The sequence below is a fragment of the Oryza sativa genome, chromosome 2 (assembly GCF_034140825.1).
Source record: "Oryza sativa Japonica Group chromosome 2, ASM3414082v1".
Classification (NCBI taxonomy): Eukaryota; Viridiplantae; Streptophyta; class Magnoliopsida; order Poales; family Poaceae; genus Oryza; species Oryza sativa.
Genome location: NC_089036.1, coordinates 7654737 through 7671906, shown reverse-complemented (window position 1 = coordinate 7671906; position 17170 = coordinate 7654737). Strand labels below are relative to the sequence as shown.

General features: G+C 37.1%; 2 protein-coding genes across 3 annotated transcripts; one reads left to right on the top strand and one right to left on the bottom strand.

The window, feature by feature from the left end:
* Positions 1-671: 671 nt before the first annotated feature.
* LOC4328824 (actin-related protein 2/3 complex subunit 3) lies at positions 672-3096 on the bottom strand. 2 transcript variants are annotated; one of them, XM_026023340.2, is made up of 4 exons: positions 2959-3096; positions 2390-2498; positions 2017-2286; positions 672-1280 (listed from the first exon to the last, which is right to left on the bottom strand). In XM_026023340.2, exons 1-4 carry the CDS (start codon positions 2959-2961, stop codon positions 1270-1272), a joined length of 393 nt encoding a protein of 130 aa, XP_025879125.1. In that variant the 5' UTR covers positions 2962-3096; the 3' UTR covers positions 672-1269. The 2 variants fall into 2 exon arrangements, with proteins under 2 accessions (XP_025879125.1, XP_015626361.1); XM_015770875.3 differs by having other exon boundaries at positions 672-1206.
* Positions 3097-11605: 8509 nt separating this feature from the next.
* LOC4328823 (U2 small nuclear ribonucleoprotein A') lies at positions 11606-15952 on the top strand. Its single transcript, XM_015771842.2, has 8 exons — positions 11606-11917; positions 12037-12077; positions 13597-13726; positions 13816-14021; positions 14775-14948; positions 15212-15262; positions 15356-15520; positions 15616-15952. Exons 1-8 carry the CDS (start codon positions 11836-11838, stop codon positions 15619-15621), a joined length of 855 nt encoding a protein of 284 aa, XP_015627328.1. The 5' UTR covers positions 11606-11835; the 3' UTR covers positions 15622-15952.
* The last annotated feature ends 1218 nt before the right edge of the window (positions 15953-17170 follow it).

The following is a 17170-nucleotide window of genomic DNA, read 5'->3' as shown; positions in this document are numbered from 1 at the left end:
AGTTTATTATACTCTGATGAAGATTGCTGAAGCAACACGTTGGATTTGCTCATGCCAGGATGATGGAACTTTTAGATGGTAAAAACACGCTAAAAACGACATTTTAGTCTTCTGATGTCCTTATGTCATGGGATTTAACTCTGTGATCAGGTTGAGATCTCTCTCTCTCTCTCTCTCTCTCTCTCTCTCTCTCTCTCTCCTTTTTTTTTCTTTTTTCTTTTTTTTTTGTCGAAGAGGATTTACACAATGTAACAGTTCTGTTGGGCGTTGCGTTGGTGGTCAATAATGCTTTTCTGAACCTATGTATGAATACCTGGCATTAGATATCCTTTGTGTCGAATGATATTTTGTTTTTCTGAATCTATGTATGAACACCTGGCATTAGATATCCTTTGTGTCGAATGACATGGTGACTGACAAGCCATAGAGCTTGAATATCACCTCAGGTCTCAGTGATGCAATGGGCTTTGCATTCAAATCGTTTATAAGCACCTTGTATCAAAGAATGCTTCATCGAATAATGAAATTAACCATGCCAATTCACACTTGAGGTGTTTATAAGCAGCAGTTTACTCCCAACGTTTGGCAAGATCAGGGAAGCGCACGTCCAGGTTTCTCCATATCTTATAATCATATTGAAAAAAAAACAGATAAAGGATTAACACGAATGATACAAAAAAGAGGGATCAGGAAAATATATATTCACATTCTCATTACACCTGATTAAATCTGTACAAATGTCCTACACGGAACATTCGCTATTCAAACATCATCTGAAAAATACATGCCCAATTTAAGGGCACGGACGGAGTACAATAAAAATGAAAAATAGAAATTCAACATAACAGCTGAAAGGTGTCCTTGTGTTCATCCATTGCAATAAACAAATTGTTGACATTCTATCCATTGTTTCATTAGAACCTTTGGCTCCATCAATCGAGGTGTAGAATCATTGTCGTTCCTTTAATTCTCTAAAGTATTCGCAGAAATAAGTACGCAAGTGCAATTACCATTCCTACAAGCTGCTCAATTGCTCAAACATGTCGCGGAAAATACCTATACTTCAAAGAATGACAATGTTCATGAATTTCCTCTTTGCAAAAGCCAACCACCATTTGTTTGGAGTACCATTAGCTCTGTATGCGCAGTTAAGCAACCTTCCACTTGTTTCCTCCCTTATCTGCTTCAGATAATTCCTCAATAGTTCTGAATCCAACAGAGAAATGCTTAATTGAGATCACATTCCATGAGAGATGGAAAGTTACTGTTTTATTTAGTCCCTAGAAGTAAAAAAAAAACTGATGCAATTACAACTTGGATGTTCCTAAAAACAGTTGTCAATAGTCAGTAAGCAACTTATTGCTTCTATACCCAGAGCAGACTTATAGTTTAGACCATAGAAATTGACAAAAAAAAAACATATATACAGGACATCAAATAAGGAGTTCACTACAGATTTAGTTAAATCCAAAATAAAAGTATCTAAGACATAAATTGCTGTAGTTTGGAAAGGTCCCCTTGTAATCTCACAAAAGCTAAATTTCCAATAGGCTTCATTCTTTTGTTTTTTCCCTAGCCAGGACAAATAGTATGGTATAGAAGAAAAGCAGCATGGATAAACAATTGGGGGAAAAGAAGAAAAACTAACTATTCGAGAAATAAGGCAAGCTTTTCTCTAGGAATAAAAAGCAACAATGATTTCACACAGTTGAGAAACTACTCCCTTCGGACTGATAATACTTATCGTTTTAGACAAGGGTGAGGTCAAATTTTAGAATCTTTGATTATGAATCATTTTTAAAATATGGTGACTACATGTATAGATTAGTCTTAAAAAGTACTTTAATAAAATCATATATTTGTTAACACCTTTATACATATTATAATTAAAAATAATGGCCAAAGTTGTTTTTTGGAAAGCGTGCTCTTGTCCAAAACGACAAGTATTATCAACCCGGAGGGAGTAAAAGAGAATACAAGCACACAAATGTGGTAGTGGCGGATGAAGTCATATACCTGCTTCCTCCTGAGATTGGGGTAGAGTGAAAAGACCAGGGAAGGGAAACCCTGGTTCCCCAGGCACAGGAACTTTCTCCAAACCCAGATTAATGATTGCCTTTGTCCCAACAGCCAGTGTTCGGCAACCTTCCAGCCTTTTCAGGGCAATATTGATGTAAAATGTCAGATAGATCAGTAACTTGTCTGCTGGGCTTTTCACATTGAAGTTTTTGAAGAAGACATTTGCTCGGAAGAATGTAATTGCTTCATCAACAATGTCAGCCTTGTCTGTAATAGCACGACATAAATCAGCAGCTTGGCATGGTTCTGTCAGAGTGAAACCACGGAAGTATATCACAATGTATTTTATGTTGTCACCGTGTCAGTATACCTTGATCGAATGCTGGCGCTGGGCCCCTTATATGAGTTTTTAGTGGAAGCAAAGGACAGCCGCATGCTTTGGTAATCCCGGTGTCATCAACAAAGCTAGAGTGATAAACCTGTCCACAAGTAGAAAAAAAGCATATGATGTTCAGATAACGGTACATTGCAAGCAAGTGAGCAACAGCGATCTAACAAAACAAGGTGGAAATACAAGGAAAATTAAAGGTGAAAACCGAGCAAAATTCTTGTATTCCACACAGGGCCTATAACACACCAATCTAATAGAACAGGTACTAAAGTATCTTCCAAGACCTCCATTCAAGAGTGCCACAAGCTGCCAATATTATGTACAGGAGCGGATCCAACTTGGGACATGGGGGTTCAAACTTCTCGGGGAATAAACAAACTGTTACTTGTATTAAGGTTAAGGCTCTGAAATTAAGGGAAGAGCTTCTTCCAGATCTAGAAGAGAAGCTAGGGTTAACGAACGAACGAACGAACGCAAGCAAATTCCAGACAAAAGTAGTCCCGATGGGAGAGAGAGAGATGAATCAGAAAGAGGATGCGGATGCTCACCATGAATCCTCTCCCCTGCTCTGCTCGCCCCGATGGAGATCGCCGCCCCTCCCCTGTTCAGCCGCGACTCGTCTCGGCGGCGCAAGGAGCGGAGGAGACAAAGAGACGGGAGATTTTCTTTTCTTTCTTTTACGCCACAAAGGGAAGGGGAAGACGCTCAGACTCTTACTATTGGGAATTATTAAGAATTTACCGCTGGTCCCACATGTATATACGGACGGACGAGTCTACGGATCGTGCGTCTGATCGGTTTGGAGAAAAATCGGACGCTTTACGTGAAAAACTATTTTAAACTGATTTTTCTCTTAAATTACTTATCCATATCATAATCCGATTGCATCATTAAATTCGCTGCAATTAAATCTTCAAAACAAGGCCACACAGGCATATATTTCGACGAAAAAAAATTTACCTTATTATTGAATTATTTTTAAATGTTGCACGATGTTCCACCAGGTATATCGGAATTGTTTTACTAAGTAGATCGAAAATATTTCACTCGTTTCAATTGGGTGTTGTTTTACCTTATATAAAAACAATGTTTCAGCAAATAGTGAAAGAATGTTTCAGTTCACTGCAACTTTTGATCCATATATAGTGAAACATTATAAGTACACTAGGTGAAACATTTTTCGGTGGAACAAAGAATAAATCAAATTCCCTTAATAGGGGGTTTCCAAAATATGTGGGTTTTTTTGTTGCAATGGAATATTTTAGTTCACTGCAACATTAGATCTATACATAGTGAAACATTATGAGTACACTACGTGAAACTTTTTTGGTGGAACAAAAAGTAAACCAAATTCCCTTAATATAGGGTTTTCAAAATATGTGGGTGATTTGTTGCAATAGAGTTGTGTGTGTGGACAAGTGGCAGGTGGGGACAGGGGACATGTGGTGGGGGCCCAAAGAGATTGCTGGTGCGCACGTGATGGGGGAAGGGTGGAGCGACCGATTTTTTCCCCTCCCCTCGCGCGACCGAGAAGGAGCATTCTCGTGTCATATACACATAAGGATCCACGTATTATAGATTGTGAGTAGTAAATTCTTAATTACCATATTTTAAAAATGGTAAAAAGTTAAAAGCTCTAGACGAGTACTCTCACCTTTATGATATCTCAATATTTTACTACTTTATAAGACTAGCTATTTCTTTATAATGACTATTTCTTTATAATGACTAGTGGTCCACATTCTAAAAATTAACAAACTCAGTTAGCGATTTGAGTCGACAACAAACTCTTCATACTACCAGTAACCACTAACTATTACTCCACGCACCGCCACCACCACTCTTTCTTTATGAGCCACCATCGTTTCTCCTCTCTGTCTTTGCATGCGCAACTGCACCCTCTAGTTGCACTCCATGAGCCATCTTTTTTTCCTCTCCCTCTTGTCATGCATACTATTGTAGCGACTCACGGAGGCAGGAGTCGACCCGATGAAGAGTGGAGACGCTAGATCCAGGCTCCTTCTTGCTGGATCTAGCGGTTCCCCAACTATCGGGGGAAAATAAAATGGAGAGAAAGAGAGAGTTAGTGTGTGGTTATAGAGTCATTGGACTTGGAGATGGATGAAATAGGTTGGTCCAAATTGAAATGTAAAGTTAGTTGTTCTGTAAATGAAAAGAATGGTTAAAGGCTGACATAATATGAAAACATTTAAGAATACATAGTACGAACTATAATTTACTTTTTTTTCTTTAGCACAATTAAAGATGAGTTGTCTGTTATCCGATACTCCTGTGATATACAATCAAAGATGAGTTGTCCATTACCCGATAGTCTTGTGATATATTAAGTATTGTTGGGTCAGTGTACTTGGCTATTACTAATAGTCTTATGAGTTATGAGTTATGATATATTGATGCATGAAGATGCAGACTTCTACTAACACGGGCTGATTAATTATAGTCAGATAGATTTAGCTAAAAAAAGATAAAATTAATGCCATCAATTTTGCTCAACAATAAGGGATTCGATTGTGGTCTCCTTTTCTTACTGCATGATATACGATTGTAGGTATTTCCGTAATTCTTTCATATTATTTTTTTCTACATATACATTAATTTGGACTAATACTTTTTCTCATAATTAAATAGATAATAAATCATTTTTCATATTTCTCCTATAAAATGTGAAGATGGCATTGTATAATTTGAAAATTATATTATAAGTGTATGTAATTTAATGTGTATGATATGAACTTATAGCATAAGATTTAACTTTTTATAAAAATGTTGCACGATAGTAGATAGGTAATGAACTAAACAACCATAAAATATAGGGTAATTTGGAACCATGCCATTATAATTTTTCAAAATTTGAGATATGCCATCGGTATCTCAATGACATGTAGGACCCACATGAGTCAATGACATGTGGGTCAGGATGACATATATCAGATTTTGCAAAATTATAATGGCATGGTTCTAATTTTTCCTAAAATATATAGAGAATCCATCGTGTGTTATTGATTTTGTCCTTATTCTATAATATGTCACTAGGTTTGTCAAGTTCTAATATGCCATCGCACTTTGTTTAACTTCTATAACATACCATCGTTGTCTACTTAGCATCTGTTAGTATTATATAATTTTATCATAATGACCGAAATAGCCATGGGACGAAAAATTCCAAATATCAGATTGTAAAACTTCCAAAGTTTGAGATGAATATCTTCTCTGCCTTGTTTATAATATGATATTTCAGAATATTCAGCCAAATTTTGGAATTTCTGTCCCGGGGATATTTCGGTCATTAGAACAAAATTATACAGTACTAACGAAGTCTAAATGGACGGTGACGTATATTATAGAGGTTAAGCAAAATACGATGGCATATTGTATAACTTAACAAACTCAGTGCCATATTATAGTACAAGGACAAAGTAAGCGGCACATAGTGGATTCTCTTAAAAAATAATCTAGTCAAAAAATGTTTCTTTATTTTATTCAAAACAAAACATTTTTTTACCGAACACATTAGGAGAACTTCGAAAGAAGGTAAGAAAAAAAAAGGAGGTTTAGTCATTAGCTCAAACACACGTGGGAAAAAGTTACTCACATTCATGGTATGGTATATACTCACATTAATCAATAATATACTAATATTAACAAAATTGTTCTTCGTCTTAATACGGTGTAAAACTAAAGTTTTAATCTTATATTCTTCTGTTGTTCCATCTTCTTCTCGCTTTCTCATTCTTATTTATTTTTTATAATAATATTGCTACAATCAGCACTAGTACTTGCACATGAATACTAGTAGCTAACTCATATGTGTGTGCTCTGTAATATATATTATCTATGTTTTTACATGAGTAAATAATAATTAGTATATTTGTTAATAATATTGTAATTATATAAGGTACCTAACTAGTTTTCTAAGAAGTGGAAAGATATTTTTATTAAACATAATCTAGAATGCTATAAATAATCATATAATTTTTTATAGATGAATTAGAGATCGACACTTGTTGAGAATCCAATGATAATAATGCTCTATATATACTAGTTGGCACCATGCGCCTTGCCACGGGATTTGCTAGTTTTATCATCAAATAAAATCAATGTTTTAAATAATTAGATGTAACTCTGTATATAAACAAAATAAATGATAATGTGGCTTCATATATAGCCTCTGCTATTACAATACAATTCATGTTTTATTATTTTAAAACGTCATTGTGTATTGTTATGATATACGTAAGTTATTTTCATGCACAATATACATGCCGTCATAATTAGAGTAGTTTGCACATCTTTACTTTATCTCAAGCTTATTTCAAAAATAAGTTTGGATTAATAATGCCTAATTACTCTATGTTATCCAATTGTTTATAACAAAACAAAATTCATATCTTATATAATAATTTCATATTAAATAAAGAAGATAAGTTTGCATTATCTTGGATTGCTTGGGAGGAGAAAACATAATATTATGTACAGAATGGATAACAATGTCACGCCTACTTATAATCTAAAAGAAGGTGACTAGATGAGTAGCTTCTTGATCCAACGGCTGATAACTATGTACTAATGCGATCCAACGGCTTAGAATTATTGATGATGTGGCTTCTTGCATGCCATGACGTGGTTTCTTGCATGACTTGCTTTATATAGGAAGATATGATTGTTTAAGAAGTGAGTGATGATATTCTAATTAGAATGTGTTTGCACTACAACAAATATACATTGTTGAGACATTTTCCTAATACTATAGAGACATTTTTAAAATGCCTTTACAGTGTTATAGAGACATTTTGAAGAGTGTCTCATAAGTGCCATTTGGTGAATTGTCTCTACGAATTAGAATTATTGATGATGTGGCTTCTTACATGCCATGATGTGGCTTCTTTCATGCTTTGCTTTATATAGGAAGATAGGATTGTTCAAGAAGTGAGTGATGATATTCTAATTAGGATGTGTTTGCACTACAACAAATATACCTTGTAGAGAGATTTTACTAATACTATAGAGACATTTTTAAAATGCCTTCCTAATACTATAAAGACAGTTTTAAAATGTCTTTACAGTGTTATAGAGACATTTTGAAGAGTGTCTTTTTAAAACGCCTTTACATGCATTTTTAAAATGCCTTCCTAATACTATAAAGACATTTTTAAAATGCCTTTACCATGTTATAGAGACATTTTGAAGAGTGTTTTATAAGTGCCATTTGGTGAATTTTACGGCAACTATAGCAAATCAATATGAAAAAGAAAGAATTTACGGATATTCTAATTAGGATGTGTTTGCACTACAACAAATATACCTTGTAGAGAGATTTTACTAATACTATAGAGACATTTTTAAAATGCCTTCCTAATACTATAAAGACAGTTTTAAAATGTCTTTACAGTGTTATAGAGACATTTTGAAGAGTGTCTTTTTAAAACGCCTTTACATGCATTTTTAAAATGCCTTCCTAATACTATAAAGACATTTTTAAAATGCCTTTACCATGTTATAGAGACATTTTGAAGAGTGTTTTATAAGTGCCATTTGGTGAATTTTACGGCAACTATAGCAAATCAATATGAAAAAGAAAGAATTTACGGCAAATATAGCAAATCAATATGAAAAAGAAAGAAAAATATTATCCCTTACCAATCCTTGAACTCATGACCTCTTGAGTTGATCATTTTTTATCTTCAATGTACTAACCATCTCAACCTCATATAATTAAATGTAAATATGTGATTTGTGTTACTTATATCTAGTTACTTGATATATATTAATATTTGGAAAAATGTCTTTACATTATTTTAAATGCCTTAAGAAAGTGCCTTTACGTATGAGGCAAATTTTAAAGTGTCGAAAAGATGTCTCTAAAAGATAAATTTAACAAAGTATCTTAAAAATGTCTCTAAAGTGTCTCTATAGTAAAAATAAATATTTTAGGTGATTTTAAAAATGCCTCTAAAAAGTGTCTCTAGACTATAGAGCTTCAAAACTTAGAGGTATTTTGAAAATTGTCTCTACAAAAGAGCCTCTACAAAATGTTTTTGTTGTAGTGTTGGCAAATGAGTTATGAGAGTAGGGATTGGGAAAGAGAAATGGATGAATGGCTAGGATTAAATGAGGTGTGATGAATGGATGGACAATATTTATCTCTATCCCATTTGCAAACAAAGTCTTACTAGTTACATGTCTATGTATTAGAATGAGATTTAAAGATAAAAATAAGATTTAGTTTATTTCTAGTCCAACTTTTATGATATATTGGGCTTTATATTTATTTAGAGATAATATTGTATAACAAATAGATAGTTTATTTTTTTTATAAGTAGATTAGTTTATCGTACACCCATTTATAAAATCCTACGTCCGCCACTTATGTATACTAAAGAAGGTTATGGTCCTTTAATCGTCTACGATAATAAAGCAAAGTTCTGGCAAGTAGCAACTTGTAAGATTCCACTACATTTTTTCAACTGATGGATCGACAAGTCTAGGACCATAAAACTAGGCAACACCACCGTGCCACCAATTTACAAGCACAATTGCTGTTTCGGTTAAGAGGAAAGTACATAAGCTAACGAATTCTCTGAATTGGTCGTACCCAATCCTCCGTTGCTCGTGTATAAGCCAGCAGAACAATCTCTAACCACAGCGTGTGCATCAACATCGATACTAAATAAACTGCTCTGAACTAAGGGCAATTAATCACAATATGTACAACGGGGAAGGGGAAAAGAATCCCAAAACGGGCGGTGGCCGAGCCTAGCTGATCGCATCGTGTGTGTGGACGGCGAATCAGATTAAGAAATCAAAGCAAACTTGAGGTGAATTCTTGCAGCATGGCGTACAATTTCTCTTGGTCCCAAGAAACCAAGTAGGAGGAGAAGACGAGAGGGAATCTTAGGGAAGGTAGGTGGAGGCCGCGACGCGCTGAAGCTGGGTCCCCCACGACCAAGATAATCTCGACCTCCGGCAAGCTCGCGTAGACAGCTTCGAGTCGCCGCCGCTGCGGCCACCGCCGCCGCCGCCGCGCCCACGACCTTGTATCGCCCGCGCGTCAATCATAGCCGTGCCTGACAGATCTGAGGCCGGAAGGGGGCGGGCCAGCGGCGCTGCAAGGGGTGGAACTCGAAGGGGAGAGAAGGGGGCAGGAAGGTAGAAGGTTGTCTCTCGCCGGGATCCGAGGGCGGCGGCCGTCGCCGTTGAGGGGGAGAGAGATATGGCGCGTGGACGGGAGAAAGGCTGAATGGGAAAACTGCTCCGGGCATGCGGAGGGGCATAATGGTCCTTTTGAAAATAAAAAAAAAGTAGTGATACTTTTTTTAAGAAGGCACTGGGTTCCACACAGAAAACTAAAAATATATGAATTGATATAAATCAGTTTTTCTGATGAAAAAGGAAATACTAGATAGTCCTGGTTGTTGATAAATTTTTCGTGTGGTCCTAAACTCCTAATAATATGTTATCTAAATTTTTTTGGAACATTTTTTTTATGATTTTACTAGTTTATCTCATTGTTACGATAAATAATAGGTCATCAGGGGGCAAACAATTCCACAAAATAGTACTCCCTCCGTCCCATAAAAAATAAATCTATTACCGAATTTGACATATCCTAGTACTACGAATCTAAACATATATCTATCTATATTCAAAGTGCTAGAATGTGTCATATTCGATTCTATATTCGTTTTCTATGGGACGGTGGGAGTAGATCCCCACACCACTCATCCTTTCTTGTCATCATCACCGGACGCATGTGATGGCAGGTGACAAATAGCATTCGTGTTCTTTGCTTGCTCTCGTTGTTCTGTTTTCCCTTTTAATTATTCATTTTGTCTTCATCGATCATTGTTTTGATGGATTTGGCTTTTCTTTTAAGATCTCACATTGTTGTTTGCTTTTCATTTAAAGTTTCACCATTATTGGTTTTACTTGTGTCGTCAGTCCATCACTTGGTTTTATGCTTTTTTTTACTTGGTTATTCTTATATGCAAATTCTGTATCTCTTTGTTCTTCGGGGCTAACTCTCTAATGGATATCAAAGAAAATTGAACTGGGTGTAATTTGATATAGCTTGACTTTCTATGCTTGATGCAAGCATCATTAACAAACACGGCCACTGAAAGTTGGTTTGCGAGCTGATTGGAGCATGGTAGAAGACCTCCTCAGCATAATTTGTTTCTATTGCTTCATGACTCTCTCCTGAGTGTATGTCTTGTGTAATGCACTCTGGTATGATGGTTTAAAATTGGGTTGGTGAGACCTCAGATTCTTCCTTCTTCCTTGGATCTTCTCATTTTCTTTTGATAGTATATCGTTCTTTGGGGTTTTCTTATATAAGAGTACATTGGAGATCGCTAATAAGAGTGGTGACTGGGCGGCTCTGGCATACGGAGATTTTAACGGCTCTATGAAAAGCAATTCTTTGACATAATCCAGTATAGTGTTGGTGATCTTTTGTGGCTATTTAGTTGTAGCCTCCGCCGTTGGCCTAGTCACCTCCAACCGCTCGTGTTTTTTTTTTCTTTTTAGGTGTTTCCATGTGTGGGGCTGTGAGCACTAGAAGGATCATAGGATTTGTTGCCAGAGTTGGATACACAACCATTGTGCGCTCACTTCGTTTGGCTGAATGAGCTTAATCGAATCAGCCATCTGATGGGCTTCGGCTGAAACGCCCCTAGCTCAATCAGCCATCCGATGGAGTCCTATTTTTTTTCCACATAATACAATTAAATTATTGCATAAATGATTTTTTTTCTTAGTGTTCAAATGATCCCTCCGAATTTTCATACACCTAGTTAAATTTCGAGATATTACAATTTTATCACATATAAGTGGTCGACATTTGCTCATTTTTTGACTTGTGTCCCCATTGGGTCAGGTTGTCGTAGCTATATGATCCATGTTTGGGGAGCTTTTGCCAGCTGCACTTTCTCCGAGAATTAGAAGCTCTCATAAACAGTACTACATTTCATTCAGATTTTGAGAAGCTATAGTTATAAAATTAAAAAATAAACTATAAGCGAAAACCCTATTTTTCTAGAACAATCAGCTGTTTCTCACCGTACAAACGAGCAGATTTTGCTTAAAATCCACGCTTTCTTCAATTAATAAAAACTACGAGGGTGTCATCGTAAAGCACCGCCACAAAAGCCCTACCCTTGAACCCTCTCCCACCCCGCCTCCACATCTCCTTTGCCGCCGCTGCCGCCGCCTCGCCATCCCGAGCGAGCATGCGGCCGCCCTCCTCCACCTCCTCCCCTCGCCGCCTTCCCGTTTGCTAGGGCTCCGGCCGCCTTGCCGTTCCTTCCCCTCCTCGTCATCACTAGGGTTTCGACCTCGCGCCGCGGGGGAGTTTGTAGCCCGACTGACCCGAAGCTGTTGCCGCCGCCCGCCCTCCCGGCCGCGCCATGGTGAGGCTCACCGCCGACCTGATATGGAAGAGCCCGCACTTCTTCAACGCCGTCAAGGACCGCGAGCTCGACATCCGAGGTTTGCGCGCTCTTTCCTCCCTGCTCGCTAGATCTAGGGTTTAGTGTTCTTGGCCCTCTTTTTTCATTCCCTCCGTCTCGGTAGTTTAATTTGTCTGTTGTGTTTCTTTTCCTTGGCAGGTAACAAGATCCCCATCATCGAGAATCTGGGCGCCACCGAGGTGAGCTCCACCAGCTTCCGCAAGCCTTTTCTTCCCTTAGCTCCATTGTTGTCTCATTTGAAGTATTATGATGGGTTCTTGGATTGGTGGTGGAACATGCTTTACTCTTGGATGTAGCGTATGGGAGATTAGTAGATATGGGTGTGCCCTAGGTAGTGATGCAAGAAATGTAGTACATAATGCTACTAAGTTCGTAGCGTCAATTTTGTGTTAATAAAGCTGCAATTGAAGTGTTTTGCAAAATAATTTTACAAAATTCGGGGCACTGCATTTTGTCTCTACATGCTGACGATAGGTATGAGAGATTACTAACATATGAGTGTGCCCTTCTCTTCTTTTTGGCATTTTGTTGAGGTTCTGCCATGGTTGTTAAGTTGTAAAGTCGGGTTGAGATACCGTCTACTGGGTAGTAGACTGGTCGGAGCATAGTTGAGGACTAGTCGTTGAGTTGACTACTCTATCAGGTTGTTATTACATACATAGATTGCTTCTACTTCTAGTCTGTTACTAGTAACTTGCTGCGCCTGATGGACCCAATGAGCTCTCAATCTCCCTTTCACTCAGCAGGGCCTGATAGGCCAAGGCACCAGGCCTCCCAAGCATTCGCTCAAGTCTCAACTCCATTGCGTCTTCTGCGGCCAGCACATGGAGTCGTGCCCCCTCAAGTCGTGTTCCCTCAAAGACTTTAGGACTAACTGTAGCACCAGTCGTCACTTTTTGTAGGACTTGATAACTGTCGGCTCTGCATGTTTCTATTCTATGGATGTTTAGAGGAAATAAGTCCCACATGAGTCTGGAAGAACTTTTTTTTTCTTTTGCTGATAGAGCTATCTTATATGTACAATGTGTCCATAGAATTTCTAATCGTTAGCATGCTAACGGCATACTTTTTGTTGTTATGAGTGACACATTTCTTGGTTTTCCTTTCTCATGTCAATCACCTATAGTTAGATAATCAGTATGGTCAATTTTATCTTTTTCGATCTCTGGAATGGAATAAAACTCATATTCTCAGTTGAGTATGTGTTAACAACGCTGCGATTTGAAGTGCTTTGCATAATAATTTTACAAAATTTGGGGCATTAAAATTTGTCTGTACATGCTGACGCTAGGTAGCTTAGCACTTCTCTTCTTTTTGGCAATTTTTTGAGGTTCTGCATGTTTTTCTTCTATGGAAGTTTAGAGGAAATAAGTCCCACACATTGTTTTTTGCTGATAGAGCTGTCTTTTAGTGTTTTTTGCTGATAGAGCTGTCTTTTAGTTGTACAATGTGCCCATGTAATTTCAAAGCATTAGTATGTTAACGGCATACTTTCTGTTGTTATGAATGACATGTTTCTTGGTTTTCCTTTGTCATGTCAATCACTTGATAGTTAAATAACTAGTATGGTCATTTTGATCTGATTTGATATCCCAAAAAATACTCATTCTCATTTCAGTATTTGACCCAGCTTTTGTTTTATTATCTTCTTTCTCCAGCATGTTTAACACTTCTTTTTGTTACTTTGCTCTCAAATAGGACCAATTTGACACAATTGACTTGTCAGACAATGAGATTGTCAAGCTTGAGAACTTCCCGTACTTGAATCGTCTTGGCACTCTGTTAGTTAACAATAACAGAATCACACGTATCAATCCCAATCTTGGTGGTAAGATTATATATTTTATCTTGTTATGATCTGTTTATCATTTTCATAATTTTGCTCCAGAACTTACCTTCAGTTGCTCCTGTTTCTAGAGTTCTTGCCAAAGTTACATACATTGGTGCTTACAAACAATCGTCTTACAAATCTTGCGGAGATCGATCCCCTGGCATCTCTTCCAAAGCTTCAGTTTCTTAGCTTACTTGATAATACTGTAACCAAGCAGCCAGACTACCGGTTGTATGTGATCCATAAATTGAAGCATTTGCGGTTGCTGGATTTCAAGAAAGTGAAACAACAGGTTAGCAATGCTGAGGTTCTTTTTCATGTAAATATGTTTTTGTATGAAATTTGTTAATCATTTAGTCTTAGTTTTGTTCTCTTGAAGTTTCTGTAAAAACTTCTATTTTGAATGGTTTATTTTTATTTAAATTTCTCAGTATTTTCTTCCATTTGATCTCTAATGGTAGTTTCTAGCACTAAACAGTAAACACCTTTCGTTTAGCTCTATGTGCAATGGTGCTTCTGTGAACTCTCTTTATATCAATGTTTCATAAGTTAATCGCTTCTTATTTTTAAATGTTTAATGGAGCCATAAAATACATATTGTGATATTTTGCATGTATTGACATAACACTCATTAAGGTTGCATGTTTTATTTATGCAAGTATGTAGCATACGATTATTTCAAAGGAGTTCAAAATTAAACAGCATTGCAAGCCTATATAGTTTATATTATTGTACATATATTTTTTTCACAAAGGCATTTTGAAATATGTGGATCTATGCAGAAACTGCGTTGCTGCTTGATTAGTTTACTTATTCCCCACAGGTTGTTCATTCATTTCCTTTGGAATGACTGCCAAAATGATTTTGGAATGGACTGCAGAAGTGCTGGCAGGAAAAAGGGCAAAAGAGCGACTCTTTAACTTTGTGTCGCAATGAATTAAATACATGAATGCCTTTTAGTTTACGTGTTATTTTTAATATTATCTAGTGTGCATGTATTTGTGTTAATTTCTGAAGTTATGCGTGAGATCTTTTGTTTTTGTAGGAGAGAATTGCAGCAGCACAGAAGTTTCACTCAAAGGAGGCAGAGGAAGAGGCAAAGAAGGTGCCAGCCAAAACTTTTACTCCTGGACAGGTGGTGGATGCTCAAGATACCACAATGGAGGAGCAGGGTCCAAAAGTAGTTGCTCCAACACCTGAGCAAATCACAGCTATCAAGGTACTATTGCAAGCTGTGCAAATAACTATATTATTTAGCTACTGCATTAAAAAAATGATTGTGGCTATGGCTTCTACTGGCTTGTTAGTATGCTCTTGATTTTTAACTTTGATAATTCTAAACTCTAACTGTTTGTAGTTAGTGTGGCATTTGGCATTCCTAGATATGTGTATGGCTCTCTGTTGATGTCAATATCTTCTATGTATGGTGGTATAGTACAACTACCTGCAAAATTCAAGGTTTAACAATTATTCCATCTGCAGGCTGCCATTGTGAATTCTCAGACACTTGAGGAGGTTGCAAGGCTTGAAAAGGTAGCATGTCCTTTCGTTTAGCTCCTGCGCTTTGTACAGTTTGGAACAGCTAACTATGGGCTCACATTTCTTTTTCACTACTGTGATGATTAGGCACTGAGCACTGGCCAAATTCCTGCTGAATTTGCAATCCCCAAGCCAGATGCTAATATGGCTGATGCTTCAGAGGAAACTGAAAAGATGGAGACAGATGGTCAGAACCAAGAAAATGGGGCGGATGAGAAGAAGCAAAATGAAGAAAGCACCCCAATTGAAGAGGTAATGATAATATTTGCTGTATAGTTTTGCTTTTATTTCATATGCCATCATGATATCAATTGCTTCTCCTTACAACTTTTGTATTATTTTCACAGGATTGAAGGCATATGCACACACTGATATAATCTGGCACCAAGTTGGTGTTAGATTTCCGTTTTATTTGTGGGGGCAAAGCCACATTGCGATGCCTGATCTCGTTGAATGCTCTCGCTGGTCTCTAGCATAGTACCGGTATTTCTGTATCTTGTGAATGCTAACATTTTTCAGAAGATGGAAAAACTATTTGCTGTGTTTAGGAAACAAGCTTGGGGTATTTTATACCTTCCAGTACCGCTAGATTTCTTGATGTTGTAGACTGTAGACGCTGTTTCATGTGGGGCATGCGAGATGTTCACTCTTATTTTCTGGAAATTTCCCCCTTATTGCTCTCTATTGGGAGGCTTTGAGTGAGTTGTTTGAATGCATGGCACCATTTCAAAAATTCCCCGTAGATCGCGAAAAGAAAATTTTTTGGGTGTCACATCGGATGTTTGACTGGATGTCAGAAAGGTTTTTCGGACATGAATGAAAAAACTAATTTCATAACTCGCTTAAAATCGCGAGATGAATTTATAAAGCCTAATTAATCCGTCATTAGTACATGTGGGTTACTGTAGCATTTATAGCTAATCATGGACTAATTAGGCTCATAAGATTCGTCTTGCAATTTTCATGAAAACTATGCAATTAATTTTTTATTTTATCTATTTTAATGCTTTATGCATGTGTCTAAAGATTCGATGTGATGTTTTTGGGAAAAAAAATAGGAACTAAACAAGTCCCTATTTATCCATTTGTCCATTCTTTCAAAAATCTGGAATGGAGATATCTGCTCAGAAGTTAACATCAACTGGCTACAATGTACTACATGTCACGCATTACTTCTCATGATCATTACTTAGAAAGGAGCCAATCTTGCTATACAAATATGATAAGGTTCTTGATGGAGTTGATGTAGTCATTTTAACTAGAGATTAGTTTAATCACGCTGCGCCTAACTTTTTTCTACATCAGTTTGGTTGGATTTGACGTTTCTCGTAATCTCGTCAGCATTGTTGATCTGAATAACCTACCTATATATATGGATCGGAAAAGATTGGGGTAGGGTCACGTACCTACTGGCAGTTCATCTGTTCATGTCTTCAGGAATCAGGATGCCCAGAGAATAGTAGAACATCATATTATTCTCATGAATGCCAATTGCTTTTCTTGTACTTTTTCCTAACTAACCTAATCAAGCTCAGGCCCATAAACTGAAAGTCTCAGTCCATATATAGTTAATTGCATAATGGCAAGGGGGTTTCATTTCTCTGGTTATCGTGTGCTACTCTCCCCGTTTGAAAATATAATGCGTTCTTGTTTTTCAAAAAGTCAATATATGAAAATTTTGACTAGTACGTCACTTAGCGTTAAATTCGTTTATGAAGATATTTTCATTTGATGTTACTTTTATAATTGTTGATAATACACTATGTCGAAGTGTAAGGTTGGAGACTGTAAAAATCTAACACCTTATATTTTTCAAACGAATTATTACATACCGTTGGATCACGATCGGACGGTCTAGAACGCAACCTTCTTACCTCGTGGAAGCATCTCATGGCTCGTGCC

What these genes read in the sequence shown, in the direction of transcription:
- LOC4328824 (XM_015770875.3), bottom strand. An exon ending in AGCGCCAGCATTCGATCAAG is followed by an intron (nt 2,287 to 2,389) that starts GTATACTGACAC and finishes GTGCTATTACAG; the next exon opens with ACAAGGCTGACATTGTTGAT. An exon ending in CCAATCTCAGGAGGAAGCAG is followed by an intron (nt 1,207 to 2,016) that starts GTATATGACTTC and finishes TGTTGGATTCAG; the next exon opens with AACTATTGAGGAATTATCTG.
- LOC4328823 (XM_015771842.2), top strand. Translation starts at nt 11,836, where the DNA reads ATGGTGAGGCTCACCGCCGACCTGATATGGAAGAGCCCGCACTTCTTC. An exon ending in AGAATCTGGGCGCCACCGAG is followed by an intron (nt 12,078 to 13,596) that starts GTGAGCTCCACC and finishes GCTCTCAAATAG; the next exon opens with GACCAATTTGACACAATTGA. An exon ending in TCAAGAAAGTGAAACAACAG is followed by an intron (nt 14,022 to 14,774) that starts GTTAGCAATGCT and finishes TTGTTTTTGTAG; the next exon opens with GAGAGAATTGCAGCAGCACA.